The sequence below is a fragment of the Cricetulus griseus genome (assembly GCF_003668045.3).
Source record: "Cricetulus griseus strain 17A/GY chromosome 1 unlocalized genomic scaffold, alternate assembly CriGri-PICRH-1.0 chr1_0, whole genome shotgun sequence".
In the NCBI taxonomy this organism is placed as follows: Eukaryota; Metazoa; Chordata; class Mammalia; order Rodentia; family Cricetidae; genus Cricetulus; species Cricetulus griseus.
Genome location: NW_023276806.1, coordinates 188665421 through 188691744, shown reverse-complemented (window position 1 = coordinate 188691744; position 26324 = coordinate 188665421). Strand labels below are relative to the sequence as shown.

General features: G+C 47.5%; 1 protein-coding gene across 6 annotated transcripts in view; it reads right to left on the bottom strand.

Annotated features, from left to right (window-relative positions):
• Positions 1-591: 591 nt before the first annotated feature.
• Dennd2a (DENN domain containing 2A) overlaps positions 592-26324 on the bottom strand; it is a 94569-nt gene continuing 68836 nt past the window's right edge. For all 6 annotated transcript variants that reach the window (XM_027391524.2, XM_027391525.2, XM_035450667.1 and 3 more), the window contains 8 exons: positions 25312-25452; positions 23375-23523; positions 13366-13543; positions 11691-11732; positions 8545-8662; positions 8034-8273; positions 6728-6814; positions 592-1828 (listed from right to left, as the gene is read on the bottom strand). In XM_027391524.2, coding sequence (XP_027247325.1) covers positions 1797-1828; positions 6728-6814; positions 8034-8273; positions 8545-8662; positions 11691-11732; positions 13366-13543; positions 23375-23523; positions 25312-25452 — 987 coding nt within the window. In that variant the 3' untranslated portion in view covers positions 592-1796. The remainder of the gene's footprint in view (positions 1829-6727; positions 6815-8033; positions 8274-8544; positions 8663-11690; positions 11733-13365; positions 13544-23374; positions 23524-25311; positions 25453-26324) is intronic.

Here is a 26324-nt window from a genome sequence, read left to right as displayed (position 1 = left end):
GGAATATGTTAAAAGTCAACCCACCAGCCGGGCGTTGGTGGCGAACGCCTTTAATCCCAGCACTCGGGAGGCAGAGGCAGGTGGATCTCTGTGAGTTCGAGACCAGCCTGGTCTACAAGAGCTAGTTCCAGGACAACCTCCAAAGCCACAGAGAAACCCTGTCTCAAAAAAAAAAAAAAAAAAAAAAAAAAAAAAAGTCAACCTACCAATCCTTTAAAGCTTTAAAAAAACAATGTGTGCCAGGTGGTGGTGGTTCATGCCTTTAATCCCAGAACTAGGAGGCAGAGGCAGAGATCTCTGTGAATTTGAGACCAGCATGGTCTACAGAGTGAGTTCCAGGACAGCCTCCAAAGCCACAGAGAAACCCTGTCTCAGAAAAACACACATGTGGAAGTCTAAGGACAACTTTGTGGAGTTGGCTTTATCCTTTCACCTTTATGTGGCTTGTAGAGACTGACCTCAGGCAGTCAGGTTGCAGAGTCTTCGCCTGAGGAGCCACCTCCCTGGCCCGATTCTTTATTCTTTACACATGCGGCGTGTTTCCCCTTTAATATAAAGAACACTGAAAAAAAGCCTCTTTTATACACATGGTCTGGCACATATCCCCAAATTTATTTTTGTTTTTGCTTACGTCAAGTACAAAAACATTCATAAAATAGAATGTTATACACTCACTAGGAATGTTCATAAAGATATTTATTTATTTATTCATTCACTTGGAGTTCTTAAGTGAAACAGCATAATAGAAAATAAGTTAGAAAAGAATGTATATTCCAAAATACTAAAAGTGACCACTTAGGGGCAATATAAAAACACATAGAATATTGCTGTCAGTAAAGTTAACTAAACTGAGGCACTTGTGTGAGCCCCCATGCTCACATTCTTACTCCCCTAGCGCCTCAGCCACGCACCACCGCCATCAGTCCTACCCCGCTCCAGGCCAGGTGATCCAGAAGTGGCAGACACTGCTGGCGGCCCAGCAGTGGAGGGGCGGTAGCCTGAGGCCAGCCTGAGAACCTTTCTGGGCTGCACACAGGACACTTGCAGACTCTCACTGTCCCCCACAGGCCAGGTGACTGTGGTCTCCTCAGGTTCCTCCCTCTCAGTAAGAGAACCAATTACAGAAGCTCCTCTCATCTATGTGGGCTATGAGGAATAGGTTCACAGCAGTGGGGTTAGGCCACAGGAAATATAAATTTCAGGACCCCAAAAACATTTTATTAACAATTAACAAGGTTTCTTCTTTTTTTATATGTTCCTAAACGCCACAGGCTGTTGGGCAAGAACAGTTCTATGTGACTTCTTTCTAAGGGGCAAAAAAAAACCCCAGTCAGGAACAGTGAAGTCCAAAGTCTCTGCCACCAGGTGGCGTCATAGACCAGTCCGGAAGAACTGGGGCGGTTGGCAGCCACATCTCTTTAAGATAACTTGGATGGCAGCTACTCTTCCTATCTGCTCCCTCCTCCTGGCTCCACAGCTGTCAACAGGCTGACCCAGAAAAGGAGAGAGGGGGCAGGAGAAACTTTTCTTAGGCCTGGCAAGACAGAATGAAGACCCAAACACCTTTCTTCTTCTTCTTCTCTTTTAATATCCAAGATATAAAGATGCCAGAACCATGCACAGTAACAACAGTTGCATGTTGGCAGGTCCCTTCCAGGGCTGTCCTGAGCGTCTGCCACCTGCCCAGCTCACAGGCCCCATCCTGGGAGGAGTTGGGGACAGCCTACAGCTTTTCAGAACTCTGCTAGAAATGTATGGTCCCAGTGGAAGACGTTTTCCTTGAGCAAAGATGAAGCCTATTTCTTGTGGAGAAACTTCATTTTGTTGCCTAAAAAAGAAAGTGAGAAGACCTTATGAGGGAGAGAGAGGAGGGAGGGAGGGAGGGAGGAAGAGAAGGGCACAAGAAAGTGTGTGTGGAGTCAGCTCTCTCCTCCCACTTTCATGTGGGTTCTGGGAATTAGACTGGGGTCAGGAGGCTTGTGAGGTGTCTTTACCTGCTGAGCCATCTTGCTGACTACATACATGATTGAACTGACTTTCCTGCCATCACTTCCCATGTGCTGGGGGTACAGGTATGTACTACTGCCAAACCCAAGGCTCTTTTTCTTTCTTCCTTTCTTTTTTCTCTCTTTTTTTTTTCATTTTTTTGGTTTTTTTGTTTTGTTTGCTTGTTTGTTTTTTTGACACAGGGTTTCTCTGTAGGTTTTGGAGACTGTCTTGAAACTCTCTTTGAAGATCAGGCTGGCCTCGAACTCACAGAGATTTGCCTGCCTCTGCCTCCTGAGTGCTGGGATTAAAGGCATGCGTCACCACCGCCCTGCTCAGGTTCTCTTTTTCTTACGAGGACCTTCTTTTGTTTTTTTTGAGACAGGTTTCTCAGTGTAGACCTAGCTGTCCTGGAACTTGCTCTTGTAGACCAGGCTGGCCTTGTACTCACAGAGATCCACCTGCCTCTGCCTCCTTAGTGCTGGGATTAAAGGCATGCACCACTAGGACCTTCTTGCTGATTAAGCTGTAGTCCTGATGCTTTGCTTTTACTTTCCTACTCTGGTGTATTGGGAAGCTCCGTGGAGTCGCCTATATCACTCCTTGTCTGGCCTCAGGCCTGTGTCTTCTATTGGGTTCCCAGAAGACTTAGGAGTGGAGACTGTAGCAAGGATGATAGTGAGGCCACCGGAGGGCCCAGGGACAGATTAAGAGAGGCAGTCTGTAGGGGAAGCTGTAGCCACGCCTTCTTAGGGGCTGGCTACAGAAGTACCTGAGGGCTTGTGAGGGCGTGGTCAGAGTGAGTAGGGGGACTGCGTTTTTGGTTTCGGTTTCTCTTTGTTTCTTGCTGTACAGATTACCACCGGCTGGCTGGTTCGCTCTGTAAGTAAGGCTTTTTCCTATTAAATACCCTTATATTTCTACCTGACTCCTTATTGGTAATTTCATACTATAGTGGCTTACAGATAAACCAGTTTGGGTAGGACAATGGCCTATGACCTCTGAGAAGCTAGAGGCTTTAAAAAAGTTAATACAGAAACAGCTAGATGCTGGACATATAGAGGAATCTACGAGTCCTTGGAATTCTCCTATATTTGTCATCAAAAAGAAGTCAGGTAAGTGGAGAATGCTAACAGACCTGAGAGCTATAAATAAGGTAATTCAACCAATGGGCTCTCTGCAACCTGGAATGCCATTACCTTCCTTAATACCTAAAGGATGGCCTATCATAGTCATTGATCTAAAAGACTGTTTTTTCACAATACCGTTACAGGAAAATGATAGAGAAAAATTTGCATTTACTGTACCAACTCTTAATAATTCACAGCCAGTTAGGAGATATCAATGGAGGGTTTTGCCACAAAAAATGCTAAATAGCCCTACTTTGTGTCAACACTTTGTACAGCAACCTTTAAGAGTAATTCATAAGAAATTTCCACAATCTCTTATTTATCATTACATGGATGATATTCTTTTATCAGATTCTAATAAGAAAACTTTGGAACGTATGTTTAAAATGGTGAAGGAAGTTCTGCCTCGTTGGGGATTACAGATTACACCAAAAAAGATACAAAGAGGAAATTCTATTAACTATTTAGGTTACAAGATAGACTTACAGAGAATCAGACCTCAAAAGGTACAAATTAGGAGAGATCGGTATCAAACTCTTAATTCTCTTCAGAAATTATTAGGGGAAATTTCTCAATTACAGACAATTATTGGTGTAGAAGGACATGACTTAAAGCATTTAAAAATGGCCCTTAAAGGTGATAAGGACCTAAACAGTCCTAGAATATTATCTGATGAGGCAGAAAAAGAGTTACAATGGGTAGAAAACAGAATATTGAATGCACATGTAGATCGGATAAACCTTAATTTAGACTGTATTCTGGTTATCTTGCCATCCAGAGAATACCCTTCTGGAATTCTGATGCAGAGGGAAGACACTATATTGGAATGGATATTTCTGCCACATAAACAGAATAAAAAGTTAAAGACATATATAGAAAAGATTTCTGATTTGATTTTAAAGGGTAAATTAAGACTTCGCCAGCTGACTGGAAAAGATCCAGCAGAAATTATAGTACCTTTAACTAATGAAGAAATTTCTTCCTTATGGAAAGATAATGAATATTGGCAAATAGCTCTTACTGACTTTTTGGGAACAATTAGCAACAACTATCCCAAAACTGACAGAATTAAATTCATAAAAAAGACAGTCTGGATTCTTCCACGTATTGTAAGACAAACTCCCATTTCTGGAGTTCTTACCTTCTACACTGATGCCAACAAATCAGGTAAGGCAGGTTATAAAGCAGGTGAGGTAAGTAAAGTAGTTCAAAGTCCATATACATCTGTACAGAAGGCAGAATTATATGCAATTCTCATGGTACTTAAGGATTTTACAGAACCTCTTAATATAGTTACTGATTCTCAGTATGCAGAGAGAGTCGTGTTACATATTGAGACTACAGAATTTGTTCCTGATAATACAGAATTAACTTCTCTGTTTTTACAATTACAGGAAACTATCAGAAACAGAAGTAATCCTATGTATATTACACATATCAGATCCCATACGGGTCTGCCTGGCCCACTAGCACAAGGCAATGATGAGATTGATCGTTTATTAATTGGAAGTGTGCTAGAAGCCTCAGAATTTCATAAGAAACATCATGTAAATAGCAAAGGTTTGAAAAAGGACTTCTCCATCACTTGTCCTAGAATATTATCTCCTTGGCAACAAGCCAAGGAGATAGTGAAAAACTGTCCTATTTGTTCCTTTTATAATCAAACTCCATTGCCAGCAGGTTGTAATCCTAAGGGCATTCGGAGAAATGAGGTTTGACAGATGGATGTCTTTCACTTTGCAGAGTTTGGAAATTTGAAATATGTGCATCATACCATAGACACATTCTCAGGGTTCCAATGGGCTACTGCTCTTAACTCTGAAAAAGCTGATTCTGTTATTATACACCTGCTAGAGGTGATGGCAGTTATGGGTATACCTGCACAAATAAAAACTGACAATGCTCCAGCATATGTCTCTACGAAATTGGAACAATTTTTCAAATATTATAACATAAAGCATGTTACTGGTATACCACACAATCCTACAGGACAAGCAGTGGTTGAGCGATCTAATAGAACACTTAAGAAGATGCTCAACAAACAAGCTTGGAAGACTAAGCCCCCCAAACATAGGTTGCATAATGCTTTATTAACACTAAACTTTCTTAATGCCAATAAAAAAGGACAAACAGCTACAGAAAGACACTGGACCATGGAAAAAACTGCTAAACTCAATCAGCCAGTATACTTCAAAGATGTACTAACCTCTACATGGAAACCAGGACATGTATTACGTTGGGGTAGGGGTTTTACATTGGTTTCTACAGGAGAAGAAAAACTTTAGATACCATCAAAGTTGATCAAGATTCGACTAAAAAAGGAAAAACCTCTCAATGAGGACAAATGACAGGTATTCTACTAAGGTATATCTTATAAACTAAATAGAAACCTCCCAAAGGAAAGGGAAGTGTTTTGCTTTTATCTTCACAGGAAAACTCATCTTCAGAAGACAAAGGACACTACATGGGTAGATACTTAAGAAGACAAGGTAGCTATAACCATCAAATAGAAGGAATGTGCCATACGGTAAACTTTACAGATGTCTCTCAAAAAACTCTTTATTTCCTAGTCCCTGTCAATTAAACCAATGCTGGATTTAGAGGTGGATTTGGCTTTCCTCCTCTAAAATCCAAGCACATTATTTAACTAAGCTTTAGTGTTTCTGTGTTGTATCAAGAAGCCAATTGATGTAATACAGAATAAAAGAAGAATTTGGGGACTGTCTTTGTCTTTTCTTGGATCTTTCTCTCAAGATGTACACCCTTTCATAATTGTTATGCTCTCATGGTTACATTCCCTAGCATGTGTACATACACAAGCAAACATTTCTTTGCTAACTGTTCATGTTTGAGTCCCACACAGCCAATGAAGACCTGCCTGACAGCAATCCCTGGACACTCTGGAAAGAAAATGGGCCACACCTCCTCGACTACACTGGATCCAACTTGCTCCATTTCAACTGACACTCCGGCCAGAGGTTCGGGTACTGACTTCAATCAAGTTGAGGATTTCAAGCGAGATCTTCAATCAAGTGAATCCCATCTAACATGGACTGGATACTAACATTTTCTTTCTACAGGACCCCACATGACTATCATCGTCCCATTTCAGCAGGAAGTAACTTGGAAAATGCTACGCCCCCTTTCCCCATTGTTGTCACTTAGGATAGTGTATATACCTAGTTAGGAATAGCTTCCTATTGTTTATGACTTTAGGGTTTAGTTATATTTTACCTTTATACTGTTAAGTTTTAATCCTCTTTTAGACTAAAAGGGGAATTGTAGGGGAAGCTGTAGCCACGCCTTCTTAGGGGCTGGCTACAGGAGTACCTGAGGGCTTGTGAGGGCGTGGTCAGAGTGAGTAGGGGGACTGCGTTTTCGGTTTCGGTTTCTCTTTGCTTCTTGCTGTACAGACTACCACCGGCTGGCTGGTTCGCTCTGTAAGTAAGGCTTTTCCCTATTAAATACCCTTATATTTCTACCTGACTCCTTATTGGTAATTTCATACTATAGCAGTCTAGTGCCGGGTTCCTGGCTCTGGGGACTGGAGTGGCTAAGAGTCCAGGGGAGACGGCTTAGATCTGAGGCTGGTGATGGGATCCAGGCCTTACCCAGACCCTTGAGGAACTTATTCACTCCGCTGTGCTCTCCGATGGGCAAGGTTCCTAGGTACTCCTGGGCTCGGACCTCAAACAGACCTGGTGACAACAGACACAGGGGACATATTAGATCCTTAATTTGCACTGCTGCACAAATCCCCTTCCTCTCTAGAAAGGGAAATCTTGCTTCTGAGATGCAGCTGTGCCTATAAACACGCCTTCAAGCCTGTGGTTTATACGTTTTACTATCCCTACGATCTCCCCACCTTGTGTAATAGCTGTGGAAAGTCGGAACGCCTGCTCACACATGAGATCCCATTTCACCCCTGCTACCCTTTCCTCCCAGACAGGGTTTCTCTGTGTAACCCTGGCTGTCCTGGAACTCCCTCTGTAGACCAGGCTGGTCTCAGACTCACAGAGACCCTCCTGCCTCTGCCTCCCTCCCAAGTTCTAGGACTAAAGACTTGTGTCACCACCCGGCTCCTGCTGCCTTTCTTACCAATAACAACTTGTAAACCTGGCTAAAATGCACCCGGCAGCTCTTCTGAAGAGAAGCCTCGAGTGAGGCCTGTCCTTTCACACCCTATAGTCAAATATCTCTTGTCCTGTGGAAATCCTTGTCAGAGTGTGGCTGCCTGTTTCTCCTGTGCACACAGCTGTGGGAGCACAGGGCTTTGAGCTGAGTTCACAGCACTAGGGGCCACAGGTGGGGCCAGCTGCTTCTGGAACCTTCTGGCCTCTGTGTAGCCATACTGCAGAGAGGTAAGCGCCTTCCCTTCCCAGGTTTAGCTCCCATCAAAACCGCCTTTACCAGCGTTCCTAGATTTTAGGTTCCCAGAACAGCCAAGACAAAGGACAAAATGGTGTCTCCGTCATTTTGTGCTCCTTGCTCCCTTTCTCCCTAGAAGCACGATGGAGCCTATGCAGACAGGGACAGGGAGAAGTCAGAGAGAATTCAGAGAAGAGGGAGAAGATGGGCAGGAGTGGATGGTAACTGAACCAGGGTGCCCAGATTATGAGGCGCTAGCCCAAGGCCGCAGGTGCCAGGCCATTCTCCTGAATCTTTATGCCCTCCACAGTCCCTGGGTAGGGAGTAGGAAGAGGGCAAATGGGAAGAGTGGAGGGGTCTGGGAAAGAGAAGGAGCTGCAGAGAAGCAGGAGGGACAGAGGAAACCTGGGAGGAGCAGAGGCGTGGCCCGAGGGCAGCTCCTGTGGAGGCCGGAATATTGTTCTTGCCTGTGGCTTTCCTCCACCTCTTCAGCCACTTAGAGCCTAGGCTGTGCCCTCACTGCCCCAGCAAGGTTTGCGGTGTTCTAACCTTTGGCATCCTGCCTGCGCAGTTCCCGTTCCTGGATGAAACCACGGAAAGTCTGGGTCTCCATGAAGACCTCCAGGAAGCGCCGAAGGCTCTTAGAGGAGACAGCTTTTCTGAAGGCCTCTCGCTGTAGGCTCCTCTCCTCGCCCGATGTCAGGAACAAGGGGTAGTGACCCACAATCTCCACAAAGAATCGGACAAAGGCTTCGGACACCACTTCATTCAAGGGGCTGGACTCAGGGCCTGGGTAAGAGGTACAAAGGCCGTAACAGGAAGGGCAGTTGGTGGGCCAGAGCCCAAGGCAGTCAGTTACTGATCACAGCAACGGCCACTTCCCTCCCTAGCCACCTGTGGCCATCCAAGAGAAAGGCGACTTAAAGTTGTCTTTCCCCCTCCTTTAGTTTCCCCTACATGGAGAAACTCCTACAGTTATTGTTGGAATGAAATCCAGGTGAAGGGTTGAACCCTACTTTTTCACTCAGCCACCCAGTTGTTGCAAAGTCCGGGCATTTACCATGCACACAGTCCAGGGGGCCTCCGTCCTGGTCACAGGCCAGGTCGTTCCTCTGTTCCAGAATGTGTTCCAGGGCTACCTGAAGCTTCCGGGGCAGGATGGAATCCTCGTCCTCCATCTGTAAGGCAGGAGATGCATGTGGGCCCAGCTACATCTAGGTAGCCATGTTCCAGCCATGCCTCCGGGCAGGGAGCTCAGCTCACAGTTGAAACTCTGTGTGTGTGTGTGTGTGTGTGTGTGTGTGTGTGTGTGTGTGTGTGAGAGAGAGAGAGAGAGAGAGAGAGAGAGAGAGAGAGAGAGAGACAGAGACAGAGAGAGAGAGAGAGAGAGGCCTCACTGTGTAGCCCTGGCTAGCCTGGGACTCACTATGTACACCAGGCTGGCCTCGGACTCACAGAGATGCTCCTGCTTCTGCCTCTGCAATTGCTGGGGTTAAAGGCCTGCACCACTACCACTCAGCACTTTGTTTTATGAGTAAGTGGGTGCATGCCTGTATGTGTGTGTGTAGGGATGTGTGGTTTTCTTGTTCCACCATGTGGGTCCTGAGGCTTGAACTCAGGTCATCAGTCTCTGTGTCAAGAGCTTTTATCCACTGAGTCATTTTACCGGCTCTTAGCTCCCAGTGTAGTGGAAGAGACATGCTTAGAGCCAGAGATTTGAGGTTCAAATCTCTTACAAGCTGTGAGAGCCTCAGAACCTTCATTTGTTCGATGGGCCACCAATCAGTACCAGCCTCATCTTAGAGATTACATTTTAAACAGTTCTCTTGTGAAAGTGCGTGGAGTTCCGTGGGTTCTCGGTGGCTCTTTCCCACTGCCCTTACCCTGAAGGGCAGCCAGCACTCATGGAGAGACCTGGCTAGGGTGGGTAACTGGTGCCGGTGAAGCTGCCTTTACAGCTGGGCCTTTGAAGTGAGAGCAGACTGAGCTGAAGGTGCAGGCAACATAATACTCAGCCAAAAATAAATGTGCATTAGTTTCTCTTATAAGGAAAATACTATGACCAGAACAGAAACAGACCAAAGTGCTGAGCACAGTGGCGGAGGTCTCTAATCCCAGTAATCTGGAAGGGGTGGCTTAATTTCCCAGGCCAGGTGAGCCTGGGCTAAAGAGTGAGACCCTGGCTCAAATGGCAAAGTCTAAACAACAAAATTGCCACCACCACCACCATCATTACCACCATCACCACTACCAAACAACCACCAAAAAACACCACCACCAGCAAGCATGTCGCGGGATTTCCGCCTGGGGCCCTCGCCACTTCTAGCACTGCCGGCACCTCCACTGTCAAGAACGCCTATAAACCATTTAAAATCATTCCATTTGTCTCTGGCCTCCTCCCACCACATGCCCAATGTTTTGGTAGGTTTTCCTGTCAATTGTTTTGGGGAGGACTGGGTCTCACTATATATAGCTCTGACTAACTTGGAACTTACTATGTAGACCAGGCTGACCTTGAACTCACAGGGGTCAACCTGTCTCTGTCTCCCAAGTGCTGGGATTAGAGGTGTAAGCTACCATGCCCAGCTTCTGTCAATATCATTTTTTAAGGATTTATTTATTTAATATGTGTACAGTGTTCTGCCTGTATGTATATCTCCATGCCAGAAGAGGGCGCCAGATCTCATGTAGATGGTTGTGAGCCACCATGTAGTTGCTGGGAATTCAACTCTGCACCTCTGAAAGAGAAGTGCTCTAAACCTCTGAGCCATCAATCCAGCTGCTGTCAATTTTTTGTTTTGTTTTGCTTTGTTTTGTTTTGCTTTGTTTTTAGATACAGGGTTTCTGTGTGTAACAGCTCTGGCTGCCCTGGAACTCACTCTGTAGACCAAGCTGGGCCTCGAACTCACAGAGATCCACCTGCCTCTGCCTCCTGAGTGCTGGGACTAAAGGTGTGCGCCACCACCTCCTGGCTTCCTGTCAATATTTTTAAGATGTGCTGACATACGATTTTCTTTCTACTTATTTCTTTTGTCTTTCTCTTGCCTTTTTTTAGAAAAAATAGAATCAGGCTGAGGGAATGATTCATTGGTAGTTTCTTCTCTGGTATGTGCAAGCCCTGGGCGCCATCTCCAGTACCAAAACAAACAAGCAGAAAAGAAATGAAGAAAAATCAGCAAAATAATGTACATAATTTTGGGTCTTCACTCCTTGACGATTTTTTGGGGCGGGGTGGGGGATAAGGCAATCCTCCTGCCTCCTCCTCCCGAGGTCTGGAATTATATATATAAGCGATACCTGGCTTTGGTTTGTTTTTGAGACAGGGTTTTCATCCTGTCTCCTCCTCTCTGCTAGGATTACAGGGAGGTATCACCAGGGCTGACATGTCCTGATTCTTTCTTACTTTTTTTTTTTTCTCCCCAAGACAGGGTTTCCCTGTGGCTTTGGAGGCTGTCCTGGAACTAACTCGTGTAGACCAGGCTGGTCTCAAACTCACAGAGATCCACCTGCCTCTGCCTCCCGAGTGCTGGGATCAAAGGTGTGCACCACCACCGCCCGGTCCAAATATATATATATTTTGTGTGTGTGTGTGTGTGTGTGTGTGTGTGTGTGTATGCATGTTTTTCTGGGAACTGAGTCCTGGTCTTCTGCAAGAGTGGCAAGTGCTCTTAACCTCTGAGTCAGCTCTCCTGTGCCCCTGTTTTAAAAAATTAAGACTTATTTTTTAAGATTCCGTGAAAGTGCGTGTGTCTGTGTATGTGAGAGCAGTACCTGAGGAGGCCAGGCTTACTGAATCCCTCTGAAGCTGTTGTCAAGGTGGCTGTGAGCTCCAATTCTTTACAAGTTCCTATAAGCGGTACAAACTCTTTGCTGCTAATCTACCTCTCCAGCCTGAGTCCTGATTACTAACTGGTCTAAGCCTTTTTGTGTCAGTACAGGTGAAAACCAGTCTTCACTGAAGCCTTCCTCTTTGTTGACTCATCCCTGGCTGGCCTTGGCCTGAGATGGCCCCACTGTCCAGCTAAGCTAGCAAGTCCAGCCCTTCTGGAGAGTTCCAGAACAGCCTCCAAAGCTACAGAGAAACCCTGTCTCGAAAAACAAAAACAAAAGAACACAAAACAAAAATGAGCCCTTCTGGAGCTGGAGTCCAACCCTTGGAAGACTTGAGGGCTCAGGAGAAGCCGGCTGAGCTGGTGTTCTACTCACCTGTCTGAGGAACCGATCATTGATGAGATCGACCACAAGAACCTACAGGACAGAGGAAAGAGAATGAGTATTGTCACCAGGGCTTGGGGGAGAAAGATGGAGGGGCGTGAGAGTGTGTGTGTGAGTGAGTGTGTGAGTGTGTGTGTGAGTGTGTGAGTGAGTGTGTATGTGAGTGTGTGTGTCAGTGTGTGTTCAGATATGGACTGAGGGGTGTCTGTCCTGCACTGGCACTGAAGGCTAGGACGCATGTTGTCAGCAGCTGGGTTCCTGGCCCTGTTCTGACTATGGCATAACTTTTTTCTCTCTTTCTTTTTGTCTGTTTATGGGTTACTAATGCCAGAGGCCCCGACTTTCTGTGTTTCTACTTCTCTGCCCCATTCCACGATGGGGATTCACCCTTTTATCCCCGAGGTGTACACTGAACCTGCCAGTTCTCCAGAGGGGGATAAGAGAAGAGACTAGGAGGGTCTAGGGGACACTGCCAGGCTGCAGGCTGTGTGTGTGTGTGCCTTTGTTACTTATAGTTTTGAGGAAGGAGCACCTCTTGCTCAGTGTGGGTTGAGATGTAGGGCCAGGACAAGGGTGATATGACCAAGATGCCTTGTGTACAAAGCTTCTGAGAGTGGACCCTAGCTTAGGGCTTCTGACTATGACAGAACGGGGGTTGCATGGCCTGCTTGACCCCCCAGCCCTGGGATCATGGAGAGCAGATGGACCAGCATCCCCACCAAGTTTGGAGATGAGCAGAGCCTGGTTCCTGTTTCCTACTCTGACTGCTGGGGTTCCGTGTACACAGGGCACGTCAGAAGCCATTTAGAGGGAGGGGACGGAATGACTGCAGAGGTGCCCACAGCACTTCCTGCCTTGCACAATGATCTATAAATCCTGGGTGGTAATACAACTAGGTACTGGGTTTATCTTGCAGTGTCTTTTTATGTAGCCCTGGCTGACCTCAAACTCGAGATCCTCCTGCCTCACCCAGCTTTGTAGATATATTTTTTCCTTCCTTTAATTTCAGCCTTCATTTATTGTGATTATGTTTCTCCCACTGGGGGTTGGACCTAGGGGCTCATGCATGGGAGACAGCTACTCTACCACAGAGCTACTTCCCTGGCCCTACGGCCTCCCATCCGCCTCCTTTCCCTTTCTTCCTTTTGTTGATGTGTTGGCGCGAGCGAGCGTGTGTGTGTGTGTGTGTGTGTGTGTGTGTGTGTGTGTGTGTGTGTGTGTGTGACGGCACACATGTGGATCTCACAGGACAACTTTCAAGAGTCAGTGTCCTTCCAACTTGTACCTCTGAGGCCATTAAACTCAGGTCATCAAGCTTGGTACTGGTCCATCTTGCCAGCCATGCTGTGTGGTTGTTTTTCTGATGCTGTAACTAAGTCGTTGCCTACTCTGTCACCAGTTCAAGCACATATCCCATTACCGCTTTCTCTGATCAGTGTGAGGAGACAGAAGGATGGGGCAGATAAAGGCTATGTCTGATGTCAGGGCTTCTAAGTGGCTGCCTTCTACACACCACTTCATTTAGAGGGGAAAACGGTGCTTACAGTCACCAAGGGGTTGATGGATGGGAGACACTGGGAAGGACCTGTCACAGAGCGAGCCCTGGCCACCACTCCCCTCATCTTTGTGTGCCCTGGGGGAGGAGGGGAAGGGGATTGGGGCTCACCTCTTCCAGCGGCAGCTCCCTGAGCAGTGGCAGTGAGCTGGAGAGCAGCCCGATGAGAAAGGGCGTGGGTGAGCACACTATGTCAATCATGGCAGGCGGCAACACGGGGATGTAGGTGTGCTGCCAGCTGAAGGGATAGATGAGCGCCACCATGGCATGGCAGCACTTGGACAGCGTGCTGCAGAAGAAACAGACAGACAGAAAAGGCCGGGTCAGTGTGGGGCGGGGCAAGGCTTCCACAGCAGGGGCTAGAGAGAAGGGCCCGGATTCCTCCAAAGAAGCCTTGGTTAGGTTGGTTAAAATGAACACGACCACAAACAGCCAACACACCCACAAAAAAGTGTTCAGCGTCACTAACCATCAGAGAAGCATAAACCAAAACTACACTGAGATTCCAATGGCAAAAGCACCCGCTCACTAGAGCCGGGCGTTGGTGGCACACGCCTTTGATCCTAGCACTTGGGAAGCAGAGGCAGGCGGATCTTTGTGACCTGTAACCACCACCCAGCAGGACCCTCTGAGTGCTGGGATTATAGTGTGTGTATACACCCCATTTATGAGGTTCTAAGGATCAGTGAGGTTCAGGGCCTTGTGAATCCCAGGCAAGCACTCTAGCAACCAACCACATCCGAGGTCCCAAGCATGTCAAGGCAATCTCAAGGTAATGGTTTCCTTTGTTAACCCACCAACACAAAGGATTGCACCTAGGGCCTTCATTTTTTACCCTTTTTCTAAAAAGAAAGGTTTCAGGGTCCTAGGCTGGCTCACATTTACTATGTTACTAAGGACCATTTTGAGCTCCTGATCCTCAGGGCTCCACCTCTCAGTGCTGGACTGATTAGAGGTTCACACCCCCACACCCAGCTGGTTAAACACTCTACAGAAGTTTTAGAAGCAATTCTGGCGATAGCATTCACATTCATTTTTAGGAACAGGGCCCTGCTATGCAGCTTCGGCTGACCATAAACTGGAGACCCTCCTGTGTCACCTTCCAGAGCTCTACAATGACATACCTGGTTTAGAAGTTTGTAGCTAAAGATATTGAGCCCTAAGAAGTTTAAAGTAAACTCCAGGGCAGTTAGGGATCCCAAGAAGGCAAGCCTGTGGAAGTCAGGAGCGAGGGTGGGGGTGGATGGGGGCGGGGAAGGAGACTCTGAGAGACTCAGAGAGGCACAGGGGAGGGCAGCCTGTGTGCTTTCTCGGTCATTGCCTAGAAAAAGAAGCTACTTTTCCTTTTCCTCAAATCAGAAAAAAAAAAAAAAAAAAGACCAATTGTCCTTTTGTTTGAGACAGGGTTTCTCTGTGTAGCTTTGTAGACCAGGCCGTCCTCAATCTCACAGAGATCCGCCTGCCTCTGACTCCTGAGAGCTGGGATTAACACCACCCACCACTACCTAGTCTATTCCTCTCTTGAAGTCATCCTCAGAAGAAAGCAGCTCTAGCACTTTGTGCTGACTTTAAAGCCAGCAGGGGCTTCTGGGAACCCGGAACTTCAGCTGCACTGACTGCAAACTAAGTAGACAGACGGGAAGGTGGGGAGATAGTTGGATCAACGTTAGGAAAAATCCGTGCTGACGCTAGGTGCACAGGACAGGTGAAGGAGATGAAATTCCCTCTGAAGCAGAATGCTCTGAGCTAAAGGATAACCGAATTCCTTTACTTCCTTTACTCCTCGTAGTGCCCATGACGGAACCCCGACCCTGTATTCAGCTCTGGTGAGGATGCAGCTGGGTAACCCGCTGGCCGTGTGGGTAAGGACGGCCACTCACAACCATTTCTTGAAAGGAGTATTCAGGATTTCCTCTGCTTAATGCTGAGTGAAGGGACACCAGCCCACTGGAGGCCCATGCTGGGTGCGTCTTGCCCCTCCCCCATTCTTTCCACCTCGATAGAAAACGGTTAGATTACACTCCTGAATCTAGCCCCCAAGTCCCTTATTTGGCCACCCTCCCTCCGCCCGCCCCCCCAAGGCTAACTACCATGGTCTAACAAAGTATTGAAGCCCAGCATCAAAAGCCCCCTTTGGCTCACCTAATTAAAATTCCAATTAAAATTAAACACTTCATCCTAACATGGAGTTTCCCTTGTACCTTTATGAACTGCCATTTTCCTATGAGCCCAGTCTGTCACCTCTCTATCCAGAGGCAGCCCTGTGTCCCCTCTGGGACAAAGACCCCTGCTACCCCTTCCCTTCCCCTTCTTCCTCTTCCTGTATCTCCCGCCTTTGTTCCTTATCCCTGCCCGCTGTTCCTCTGGGGCAAATAATTCTCCTTTGTGCTGAGACCTTGGTCTTGGGGTCCTGAGCCACTACTTTTCCTACAAGAGCCTTTAACACAGCTGAGGGCCAAACATCCCCACACCTGGTTACCAGCAGCTGGTTAGCCGTACAGGAGGGAGGAAACACTGGACTCTCTGGCATCACGACAGGCAGGCAGCTGTGGAGACCTCAGGCCTCTTGCTCTATCCCAGTCACCACCTTTAAAAACTCTGTTCTGGGCAACACGGAAAGGAAAGGTTGGATTCTGTAAATTCTGCGGTAGTGACCGCTCTTTCTCTAACACAAGTGGCAGAGAAGACATGAAGGGCTCTGAGCACAGCTTGTATGTTTTCCTCAATTACCGCAGTCAGTGCTGATGGACTTTCATGTGCTCGGTGGGGCAGAGGGTGGAGCTCCAAAGAAAAAGGGAAAACAGAGGCTAAGGGGAAGTTCTTGGAGGAAGCCTCAGGCAGAGTCTGAGCACCTCACGAGCATTGGCTGTTGCAGGAGAGGCAGCATTTGTGAAGGCTGGTCTTGCACAGCTGGCTCCCATTACTGTGAGGGTGGAGGAACCTCCAAGCTCCTACAGCTGTGACCAATTGTGCAGTGTGGGGGAGGAGAGAGTACCCCGGTGGGAAGGTGGCTGGGCCAGAGGGCTCAGTGATAGATGCAGGTGAGAGGGGCCAGGTCTCAGGATGTTTCCTATTGGGAGGTAGTTTCTAAGGGCTGAAGCATTGTTCTGGAACATCAGGGTGTGTCTGTTGAGTATTAACATCTGGAGAAGATGTTTCAGTTCTGGGTGCTTGGGTTCCTGAATTAGATACCCAGGAACTGCTCAGATGGTGATTCGGTGGGTACCCTCTAGCCTCCAGAACAACGCATCTCTCCAGCCACATAGCACACAGGACAGGAATGAAGGGCAAAACTCAGGTTGTCCTGAACGTGATGAAGACTCCCAGGCAGTGGGTATAGCCTGCCAAACAGGACAGCCATGGTTCCCTGCCTGCACCTTTAGCTCTCAAGTAACATGTCACTGAATTTAAAAGGCACACAGGCTGGCCCTCAAGAGGGCTGGCTCTGTTTTCTGTGTGACTTCCCCTGTGAAAGACGTGAGCAGCCTAGAAGAGGCCCCTCCAGCTTTAGCACCCACAAAGAACGAATCTATACAAGATGGCACATCCAGGGGCTAAAAACGGGAACTTTCTCCTGAGGCCACAAGCTGAGACCAGGATATCACAGTAAGGCTTGTTAGCATGCCTGGACCCAAGAATGATGGTGACATGGAACTCTGAGGAACTGAGATGGCCCTGATATTTGGAGGGTCTGATCTCCTTAAGGAAGCCCTGAAGAGGAAGGCAGACAGAGGATGCATGACTCCAAGGAAAGAGCTGGAATGTGTCCTAGCCAAGGACACTTAGTGATGGGTTGGAGGACAACAGCATTTATGCATGGCTTTGTTAGCCTCTAAGTGGTGCTCCAAAGGCTATCTTCCTGGTGTTCATATTACAAACCAAGGGAGTTTGTATCTAGTTAAAATGTACCCTTGCCCTGTTGAGACAGGGTCTCGTATTTCCCAGGGTGGCCTCAAACTATGCACTGAGAATGATTCTGAATTCCACATCCTCCTGTTCCCTAGTATCAGGATTGTAGGTGTGGCCCACCACGCCTGGTTTTATTAGGTGCTAGCTAGGGATTGGAACGTAGGGTTTATTGCATGCTAGGCCAGCCAGCTAAGGTTGGTCTCCAGCTAGTGACATTTAGTGACTGTTTTTCAGTGCTGAGGAGTGAACAATTGTTAGGCAAGTACTCTACCAGTGTGCTGTTTTCTCACCTATGACTTTGTAATTGTAGTATCGTGCTATTAAAACATTTTCTTTTCATAGAGCTTTGCTAAATTAAATGTTTTTTGTTTTTTTGAGACAGTGTTTCTCTGTATTGTTTTGGAGGCTGTCCTGGAACTCCCTCTGTAGACCAGGCTGGCCTCGAACTCAGAGATCCACCTGCCTCTGCCTCCCGAGTGCTGGGACTAAAGGCGTGCACCACCACTGCCCGGCATTTTTTTTTTTTTTTAAACTCTTATCAACTACCCTGAGAACCTGCGGGATCCTCACAGTGTCTTTTTTTTTTAAGAGTTATTTATTTATTATTATGTATACAGTGTTCTGCCTACATGTATGCCTGCAGGCCAGAAGATGGCACCAGATCTCATTATAAACAGTTGTGAGCCACCATGCGGTTGCTGGGAATTGAACTCAGGACCTCTGGAAGAGCAGCCAGTGCTCTCAACTGCTGAGCCATTTCTCAAGCCCCACAAAGCATAGTATTTTGGGTGCCAGAACACAAAGGTAGTGGGTATCGCTACTGCTTGCAGACTTGAGATGGCTAGCTGTGCTGAGTGTAGCTGGCTAGCTTGTAGAAACGGAGTAAAAAGTGAACCAAGAGGAATAAACAAAAGAATGACTATATACAGCCGAACATGAACTTATTTGTGTAGTTATCTATGTGTGAAACTCAAGATTCACACACCACTGGTCAAGATTTGGTCACCTCATCCTACTCAGTATTAGATGAACCCTTAGCTTATGATGATTATTTTGTATATAAAAAGATAGAATAGGGCTGGAGAGATGGCTCAGAGGTTAAGAACACTGCCTGCTCTTCCAGAGGTCCTGAGTTCAATTCCCAGAAACCATATGGTGGCTCACAACCATCTATCTGTACGGAAATCTGGTGCCCTCTTCTGGCCTGCGGGCATACATGCAGACAGAATGCTATATACATAATAAATACATTTTTTTAAAAAAAAAGTTAGAATATTGAATATTAAACACATTGCCATTTCAAACGTTTATATGAACTTGCTTATGTGCAACCCTGGCTACAGGCCATCCTGGTCTATAGGTTTGGCTGAAGCTGTTTAGAGCTGGAATTAGTAAATAAAAAACAAAATGTTTATCATAAAGGAAATGAAGACGGGTATAGGGAAATATTTATCTGGGTTGTTATGGCGACAGAACAAGCCATCATAACAGCATTCTTTGCTTTCCATCTCAAGCTTGAGCTTGACAGAGTCTTTAGAAACACTCAATATCCACCCTAAAGATGAAACAGCACAAAAATGTTATTTTAAATTTGATAGGTTTTTGGCTCAACTTAAAACCCTTCTGTAACTCTGAGTGTTTGCCACTGACTCCCAGCAAGTTTCTCTCGCAGTGCCCAGCCAGACTCCACAGCAAAGATAACTAAATGCACTGTGGGGGAGGGGAGAGCCTGTTGGGGGCAGCGAAGGTCACCAGGGATGTCACAGGGCCACTCCCTGGGTTTGTCACAAATCCTGTTCTCATGCTCTGCTGTGGCCTCACTGAGACTTGGGCACAGAAGCAAAAAGAACTAGGAGAGGCCTCCTCCCACTCTCAGCTGAGCAGGACTGTGAGTCCACGGGTGTTCAGTGTCTCAGATGAAGAAGACAGCAGCTGGGAGGCTAATGATTTTCTTCTTGGAATCTTTCAGTTCAAGAAACTCACACAGCCAGCCTGCTCCCCAGGCCCTTGTTTGTTAAGACCTGGACAGAGAACCTGCAGTTCTGTATGGCTACTACCCATTAATCAAACAGAACAGAGTAGATTCTGCCACCATGCCTATGAACCAGAGAGCCAGGAGTCTTGGAGGTTTCTGGCCCACAGAGCCTGATCATTTCAGATCTGAGAGAAACCTGGAGGATTCCCAGTCATACCTACCCACGGGGGCCCCTGTTGGAAGGCCACTGAGAGAAAGAAGGATGGTTCTGGAGAAAAACACTTAGCTTTCCCAGCCATGAAAGAAAGAAAAAGAATCTAGTACTTTTTCAAGACAGGCTCTCGCTCTGTCGACAAGGCTAGCTTGAAACTGGAAACCATTCTACCTCAGCCTCCACCTTCTGGGATTATAGGCAGCACTCACCGGCACACCCTCTAAGGGATCTGGACACACAGGGCCCCAGAGTCTGTCTTGTCATATGTCCTACCAGTGCACTGCAGCTCCTAGTTCCCTTGACGTTTGCTCCATTAATAGGCAGCCCTCCTACACATGGCTTCCTTCAGCAAAGTGAGCTAACTGATGTTCCTTCCAGGGCCCCGACCCAGCACCTGTGTGACATGTCAGCAGGCAGGTGAAGGCTGCACACTTAGTCCTCAGTCCCTACAGATGTGCTCATTACTCTTTCTTTTTCCAAACAAAAAAGTATATTATTTATTTAAAGACAGGGTTTCTCTGTGTAGTCTTGGCTGTCATGGAACTTGCTCTGTAGACCAGGCTGGCCTCAAACTCAGAGATGCACCTGCCTCTGCCTTCCGAGAGCCAGGATTAAAGCTGTGTGCTAACATGCCTAGGTTAAATTAAAAATACTATGTGTTATTTTGCCTGCTTTATGTCTGTGTATCTTATGTGTGCCTAATGCCTGTGGAGGCCAGAAGAGGGCGCCACCTGCAGTGCTTGAAGAAGTCATTCCCTGTAACTGGAGTGACAGATGGCTGTGAGCTGCCATGTGGGTGCTGGGAGTCTTCCTTCGGAAGAGTAAGTGCTCTTAACCACTAAGCCATCTTTCCCGTCTGAGCTCATTGTTTTCCCTTTCTTTGCTGTTTTGAAACAGGCTCGTATACAGCCCAGGTTAGCCTCAAATGCCTTATGCAGCTGAGACTGAACTTCAACTTCCAGTTCCTTCCTACATGTAGTATGCAGTGACTACAGGTGTGTGTCACCACAGCCAGTTCACAGTGTTGGGGACTGAAACCAGGCCTTTAAGCATGCTAGGCAAACTCTCTGCCAACTGAGTTACTCCCCCAGCCCCTGTGTTCATCACTCCAGTCAGGTTTTCTTCTCTTCCTATTTCAGAGTTCTATAAGTCACTATTTATTTTGCCCATTTAAATCTGCAAGAGACTAGTGTAATATGTATAATTAGTTTTCTGGGCAAGAGGGAGCCATGTTTAACAGAAAAAGTGTCTGCCTGCGAGGAAAACAAGACACTGGAGCCCCAAAAGTCAGAGTCTCCAGCGCTCAGTCAATCCCCATGCCCTACAGATATGGAGACCCAGGATGAAAGGCTGAGTGTAGTGTTCAGGGTCCCTCCTGCTATGGGAAAACTCCCGGTGTGATCCGAGAAGGCTGTGCACGTGTGGAAGCTGTATAGAAGCTAAAATGCAATTTAAGATGGGACGCAGCTCGCCAGCCTGGGAGAAGCCCTGGGTTCCATTCCACATAAACTGGACTTGTAATTCCAGCAGCTGGGAGGCAGAGGCTATCTAGAGTATCTAAGGCCAGCCTAGGATACACGAGACCATGACTCAAAAATAAATAATAAAAATGAAATTAAGACAGTTTATATACACAGGCATATATGCACATTAGTTACTATAAAGCCAGCTTCGGGCCCCAAAGAGGGCATAAAAATTAGCCATATTCCTGCTGCTTTGTCCTTCCGTACAAGAAGCTCCCTCTGTGGCATCCAACGGCTGCTGCAAAAGTCACCAGGGACTATTTAAGTGGCCCTTTCCTGCCATATGCTGTCTACAGTTACTGTATCTCCAAGAGCAGAATGGCAGACCCCGTGGAAGGTGAGGAGAGAAACTCTGAAGGCCCTCCTGGGGAACTAGCTGAGGTCCCAGAGCACAGCCCACCCAGGAGCAAGGGGATTTACCTGTTCAAGGGGGCTGACCAGTGTCCAAGCTGCCCACTCAGAAGTCTGTCTAGGGAGAGGCAGGTGGGTCGCACTCTTTTCTAGACACGTTGGTAGAATGATTCCCCAGGTTTTCTAACACACAGAGCCCATGTGCTGTTTGGGCATCTGCTACTACCTTTCCTTTCACTGTAACTGACCCGAAAATTTATATTTGGTTGGCCTGCTCAGCTCCCCCGAACTCACGATCTTGGGCATTTTCTTTAGCTTAGCCTCCCTTGGTCCAACACCTTCATCCCAGAAGTTGGTCCCCTAGAGTCTGTGTCCCCAACTCCACTCCTGGAGGGTTCTTGCCAAGACCTTTTTAAAATCCATCCCCCTCCCCCAAATCCAAGCCTTGAGAATCTAAGGGAATGGGGGCTGTTAGGGAGAGGGGAGTGGGCCTTTCAGAACATGGACAGTTACCATGGAGCCATTGAAACCCGATCCTGGTCACTAAAGGGTTATCACTCATCCCCAGCTTCCAGGGCCCCAACATGGAGAACCCTCTGTCTGAATTCCCCAGTGCCCAGGAGCTTGGAGAGCTGCCCAGCTCCCAGCACCAGCTGCAGGCTGAAGGCAGGGCCCTGCTTCCTGAGCTGACATTTAAAAGTGAACAGAGATCAGACATGAGATGGGGGCAGTCAGGGAATAGCCAAATGGCAGCTGTCCAAAGAGGACCGGCATAAAGGTGACCAGATGGCCACGGTGGAGGACGGGGGCGGGGCTGCGCTCTGCCCCTAATGAGCTCCATGCTGAAACATGCTGTCCTTTCCATTATTCTGTTCCCTCTCGTCTCTCCCCCTTTTGTTCTCCACAGCTCAGAGTCACATCTCCTCTCCAGACCACAGGCAGTGCTGCTTTTCTTGTTAGTTTCTGGAGTGTCTTTTTCCCAATGAACTCTTCTCAGGTGGCTGAACACTACTTCACCCAGTTGGTGGCCCCAATCTTGGCCCTTCCTGGAGTGGCAGCCATTCTCTCAGTTTAAAGAAAGCCAATGTTTTGGCAAAAAAAAATTTTTTTTTTACATATATTTATTGTGTGTGTGTGTGAGCATGTAATGCACACATTCACAGAAGTCAGACAACAGCTTGCAGGAGTAGGTTCTCTCCTAGCACTACGTAGGTCCTGGGGATTGAACTCAGGTTGTTTAGCTTGGTGGCAGGCTTCCTTATCTGTTGAACCCAAGTCAGTGATTTTATTTGTTTTGTTTTTTAAATAAGGTCTTACTGTGTGGACCATGCTGCCCTGAATTCACAGAAATCCGCCTGCCTCTGCCTCTAGAGTGCTGGGATGAAAGGCGTGTGACGATGAAAATGATGAAAAGGAATTTTCCCTTTGCTAGAAGTTCAGGATCTATCGGAATTCTTAGTTCCTTCTGGATCTTCTCGGATTTATGATGTGGCCTTTTGATTCAGAGAATGTGATGAATGGGGTGTGGATGGCATCCTATGGGGAAGGTGTGTGTGTGTGTGTGTGTGTGTGTGTGTGTGTATGTATGTGTGTGTGTGTGTGTGGTTTGTATGGTTTAGTTTAATCACAAACAGGGAAGGGAGTGCAGGGTAAGTCTGTGCTCTTTTGAGTAGTCTTGTGGTCTTTCCCTGAGCTGTCCCTTGTCCTCTCTGCCTGCTCGTCTCCTCCTGACCAACCTCGTTCTCCACTCCAGTCATGAGCTGACTCACATCTCTTGAAGACAAGTTCAGCCTCTCCCGATTCCTCACCTGCCCACAGACACACGCTCTTGGACTAAGTCAGAATCTGCTCCAGCCTTTGCCACGGGCACTCTCTGCACTACAAGCGCTTCCCCACACAAGGTCCCCCACTGGAATGAGAACTCTGGAGGGCAGGCCCACATAGCTGTCACCTTGGTTTCTCTCACATACATAGAGTGCCCAGTTCACAGTGTGTCACACAGGAAGCAGTCCTGCCTTCTTTTACACCATGAGTGTGCCTCCCAGGCCTCCAGGTCATCCTCGTTCCCCAGGAACCCAAGCCCTACACCCTTGAGAGTCTAGACTGAGCATCATTTCCACTTATATCAGAAGTAGCAGAGGCTGGTACCTGAGTTTGTCTGCAATGAAGATGACCCTCCTTTCCAGAAGCAGGGAGGCAAAAACACTGACCAAGTGTCGGACGCTGAGGGAGGAGAATAGAGACTCAAAATCCACGTGCTCCAGCCGGGAGTCCAGTGGGCGGCACAGCTCAATCACCTGCCAGGGAATGAAGGTAGCTTTGAAGGCCGGCTTACACAGTAGGCCTCCCTGGGGAGGAGGAGAATGAACGGCAGAGGCCGTGGCCCCCGGCCATATAAGGACACTCCTCCTGGAAGAGCATACCTGGATGCCTCTTGGATGGTTTATGTTGAAAATGACCTAGCCTCAAAGTCCTGAGGGAAATCCTGTCTTCTGAAGGCCTGTTACTGCAGGAAGAAAATCCCAGGCCTATGCATGTAGCCCAGGATGGCTTCAAATATTCTCCATAGCTTAGGCTGGCCCTGAACTATTAATTAATTTATTTGTGTGTGTGTGTATTTATTTATTAAAGTGTCTGTGTGACGACTGTAAAGTGATGAGTGTGTATGAGTGCACATACATGTGTGGAGATCAGAGGATACTTTCCAGGAGTCGGCTCTCCTCTCCCACAGTTGGTTCCAGAGATCAAACTCAAGACATTGGCTTGAGCAGTTAGTGCTTAAAAAAAACAAAAAACAAACAAAAAAAAACTATGTTTAATGTGTATGGGTGTCTTTGCCTGCATGTATGTGCACCATGCGTGCAATGCGGAGCCCAAAGAGGCCATCAAATCCTCTGGAACTAGAGTTACAGATGGTTATGAGTCACTATGTGGGTACTGGGAATCGAACCTGGGTCCCTTGGAAGAGCAACCAGCACTCTTAACCACTGAGCCATCTCTCTAGCTCCAGGGCCTTGATCTCCTGATCCTCTTCCCTCCACCTTCCAGAGGTGGGATTACAGGTGTGCACCACGGTGCCTAGCTCATGTCAATCACTTCTCTGTGTGTTCCTAGTTTTTAAGCCTGCTGCGTTTATTGTCTTGTTCCTCACTTGCTCGAATGTGCCCTGGATTCATTGCATGCTGCATGTGAGACTCTACGCTTCTCTGGGAAGAGCCAGCTGACTTCTGTATAGTGACATCAGTAGAAACTAGGTTTTCCTTCTGCCACAGCCCTCACTTAGTACTCTCCGCAACTGGGGCTCCCAAACTCGTAACCTCCAGCTACAATCCCACGGCCAAGCTTTGTAGCCTCCAGCTACAATCCCATAGCCAAGCTTTGTAACCTCCAGCTACAATCCCATAGCCAAGCTTTGTAACTTCCAGCTACAATCCCACAGCCAAGCTTCCTACACCTGTATGGAAAGGTTCTGGGTTTCCCAACAACTTCTCAGTGCTGGACAACTGGGTTGATCTGGTATGTCCCGATGCACCCTCATCTCTTCTTGTGTCTAGAAGCAACTGGTTTACAGCAGAGGTCCAAGGTTGGAAGGGACCAGTGTTCTCACGTTTACAAGGGCTACATGATGTGAAAAGTAAAGAGGAAAACCAAGTTCCTCATCAGGTCCTAGGGTCTGACCAAGTAAACGACAGGCTTCGAACCCTCAGGTACATATTAAGTGGTACCCAAGATAGTCTTCACTGGAAAGAACAGTTCGAGTTGTAAACTTACAAAGTGATGCAGACTCAAAACGTGAATAGCCCAAGAAGACTGAAGATGGACTATGGACTCCGAAAGAAGCCACGGAAACACAGCGCACGTCTCCACAGAACCGCATGCTGTACACCATGGCTCTTGTGGGTTGCTCCCTGGGGCCAAGCCTGGGCTGGAGAGACTGGAGACTGAGGGTGGAGTTTATGAGGAGTGACCAAGGAAACCACTGAGCTGGATGCCCTGCTGAAAGACATAGCCTCTCCAGCCACAGGGACTTGGCTGGCCAGGCCACCTGTTCTCCTGAGAGGAAAGACAAGTCTTTGACAGCTTACCTCAGTCCCCGAGCCTGGCAGGAAGTTCTTGACAATGATGGTTTTGCCCAGGGCTGGGAAGGGGGCTTCCATGACACTCCTCATGAGGGGCTGCACCAGAGCAGGGGAGATGCCTCTTCTCTTTTCCACCTCGTCCAAGATCTGTCAGAGTCAGAAAAGCAGCTCAGCCATTCTGAAATCTGGGCCAAGGTATGCTCAGCTCTACTACGGTGGGCCTGCGGCAGTGACTCAAGAATTCAGGGGGTGGAAGGGTGGGAGCTCATGAGGTGCCATTTGCTCCTGACTCTACATACTGGCCCCAATACTTCTCTTCTGTGTCCCTTTATCATGTGACTTTGTAGTTCATACTACTTATTAATAGGGGAAACCATAGTTTCTTCTTTCTCTTTGACATGACATGTGACTTACCGGGCTACTCCAAATACATTTTTTTCTTTTAAATCCTTGGCCTCGGGATCAAGCCAAGGGCTTTGTGTGTACTAGGGACTGAACCCTTCCTCCCTTCTCTCATCTGTGCCTGTCTCTGTCATCGTTTAAATGTATTTGGTCCCCATAAACTCATAGGGAGTGGCACTATTAGGAGGTGTGGCCTTGTTGGAGGAAGTGCGGTCTTGTTGAAGGAGGCTGCATGAAACAAGCCTTTAATCCAGACTTTGAGGCTGGAGGGCACACCTTTAATCTGGCCCACACCTTCTGTTCCAGAAGTGTGTCTCTGTGGGGTTGGGCTTGGAGGTCTTTTTCTCAAGCTTCACTCAGTGTACAGTCAGTCAACTTCCTGTTGCCTGCACACTGCCTCCAGCTCCAGCAGCACATCTGCCTGCAGGCCGCCATGCTCCCCTTCATGATGAGATAATGGAATGAATCTCTGGAACTGTGAGCCACCTCAATTAAACCTTTTCCTTTGTAAGAGTTGCCGTTGTCATGGCGTCTCTTCACAGCAAGAGTAAACCCTACCTAAGACAGTCTCTGTCTCTCCTTCAGGACACAGTCCTTAAAATCCTCTTTCTTGACAG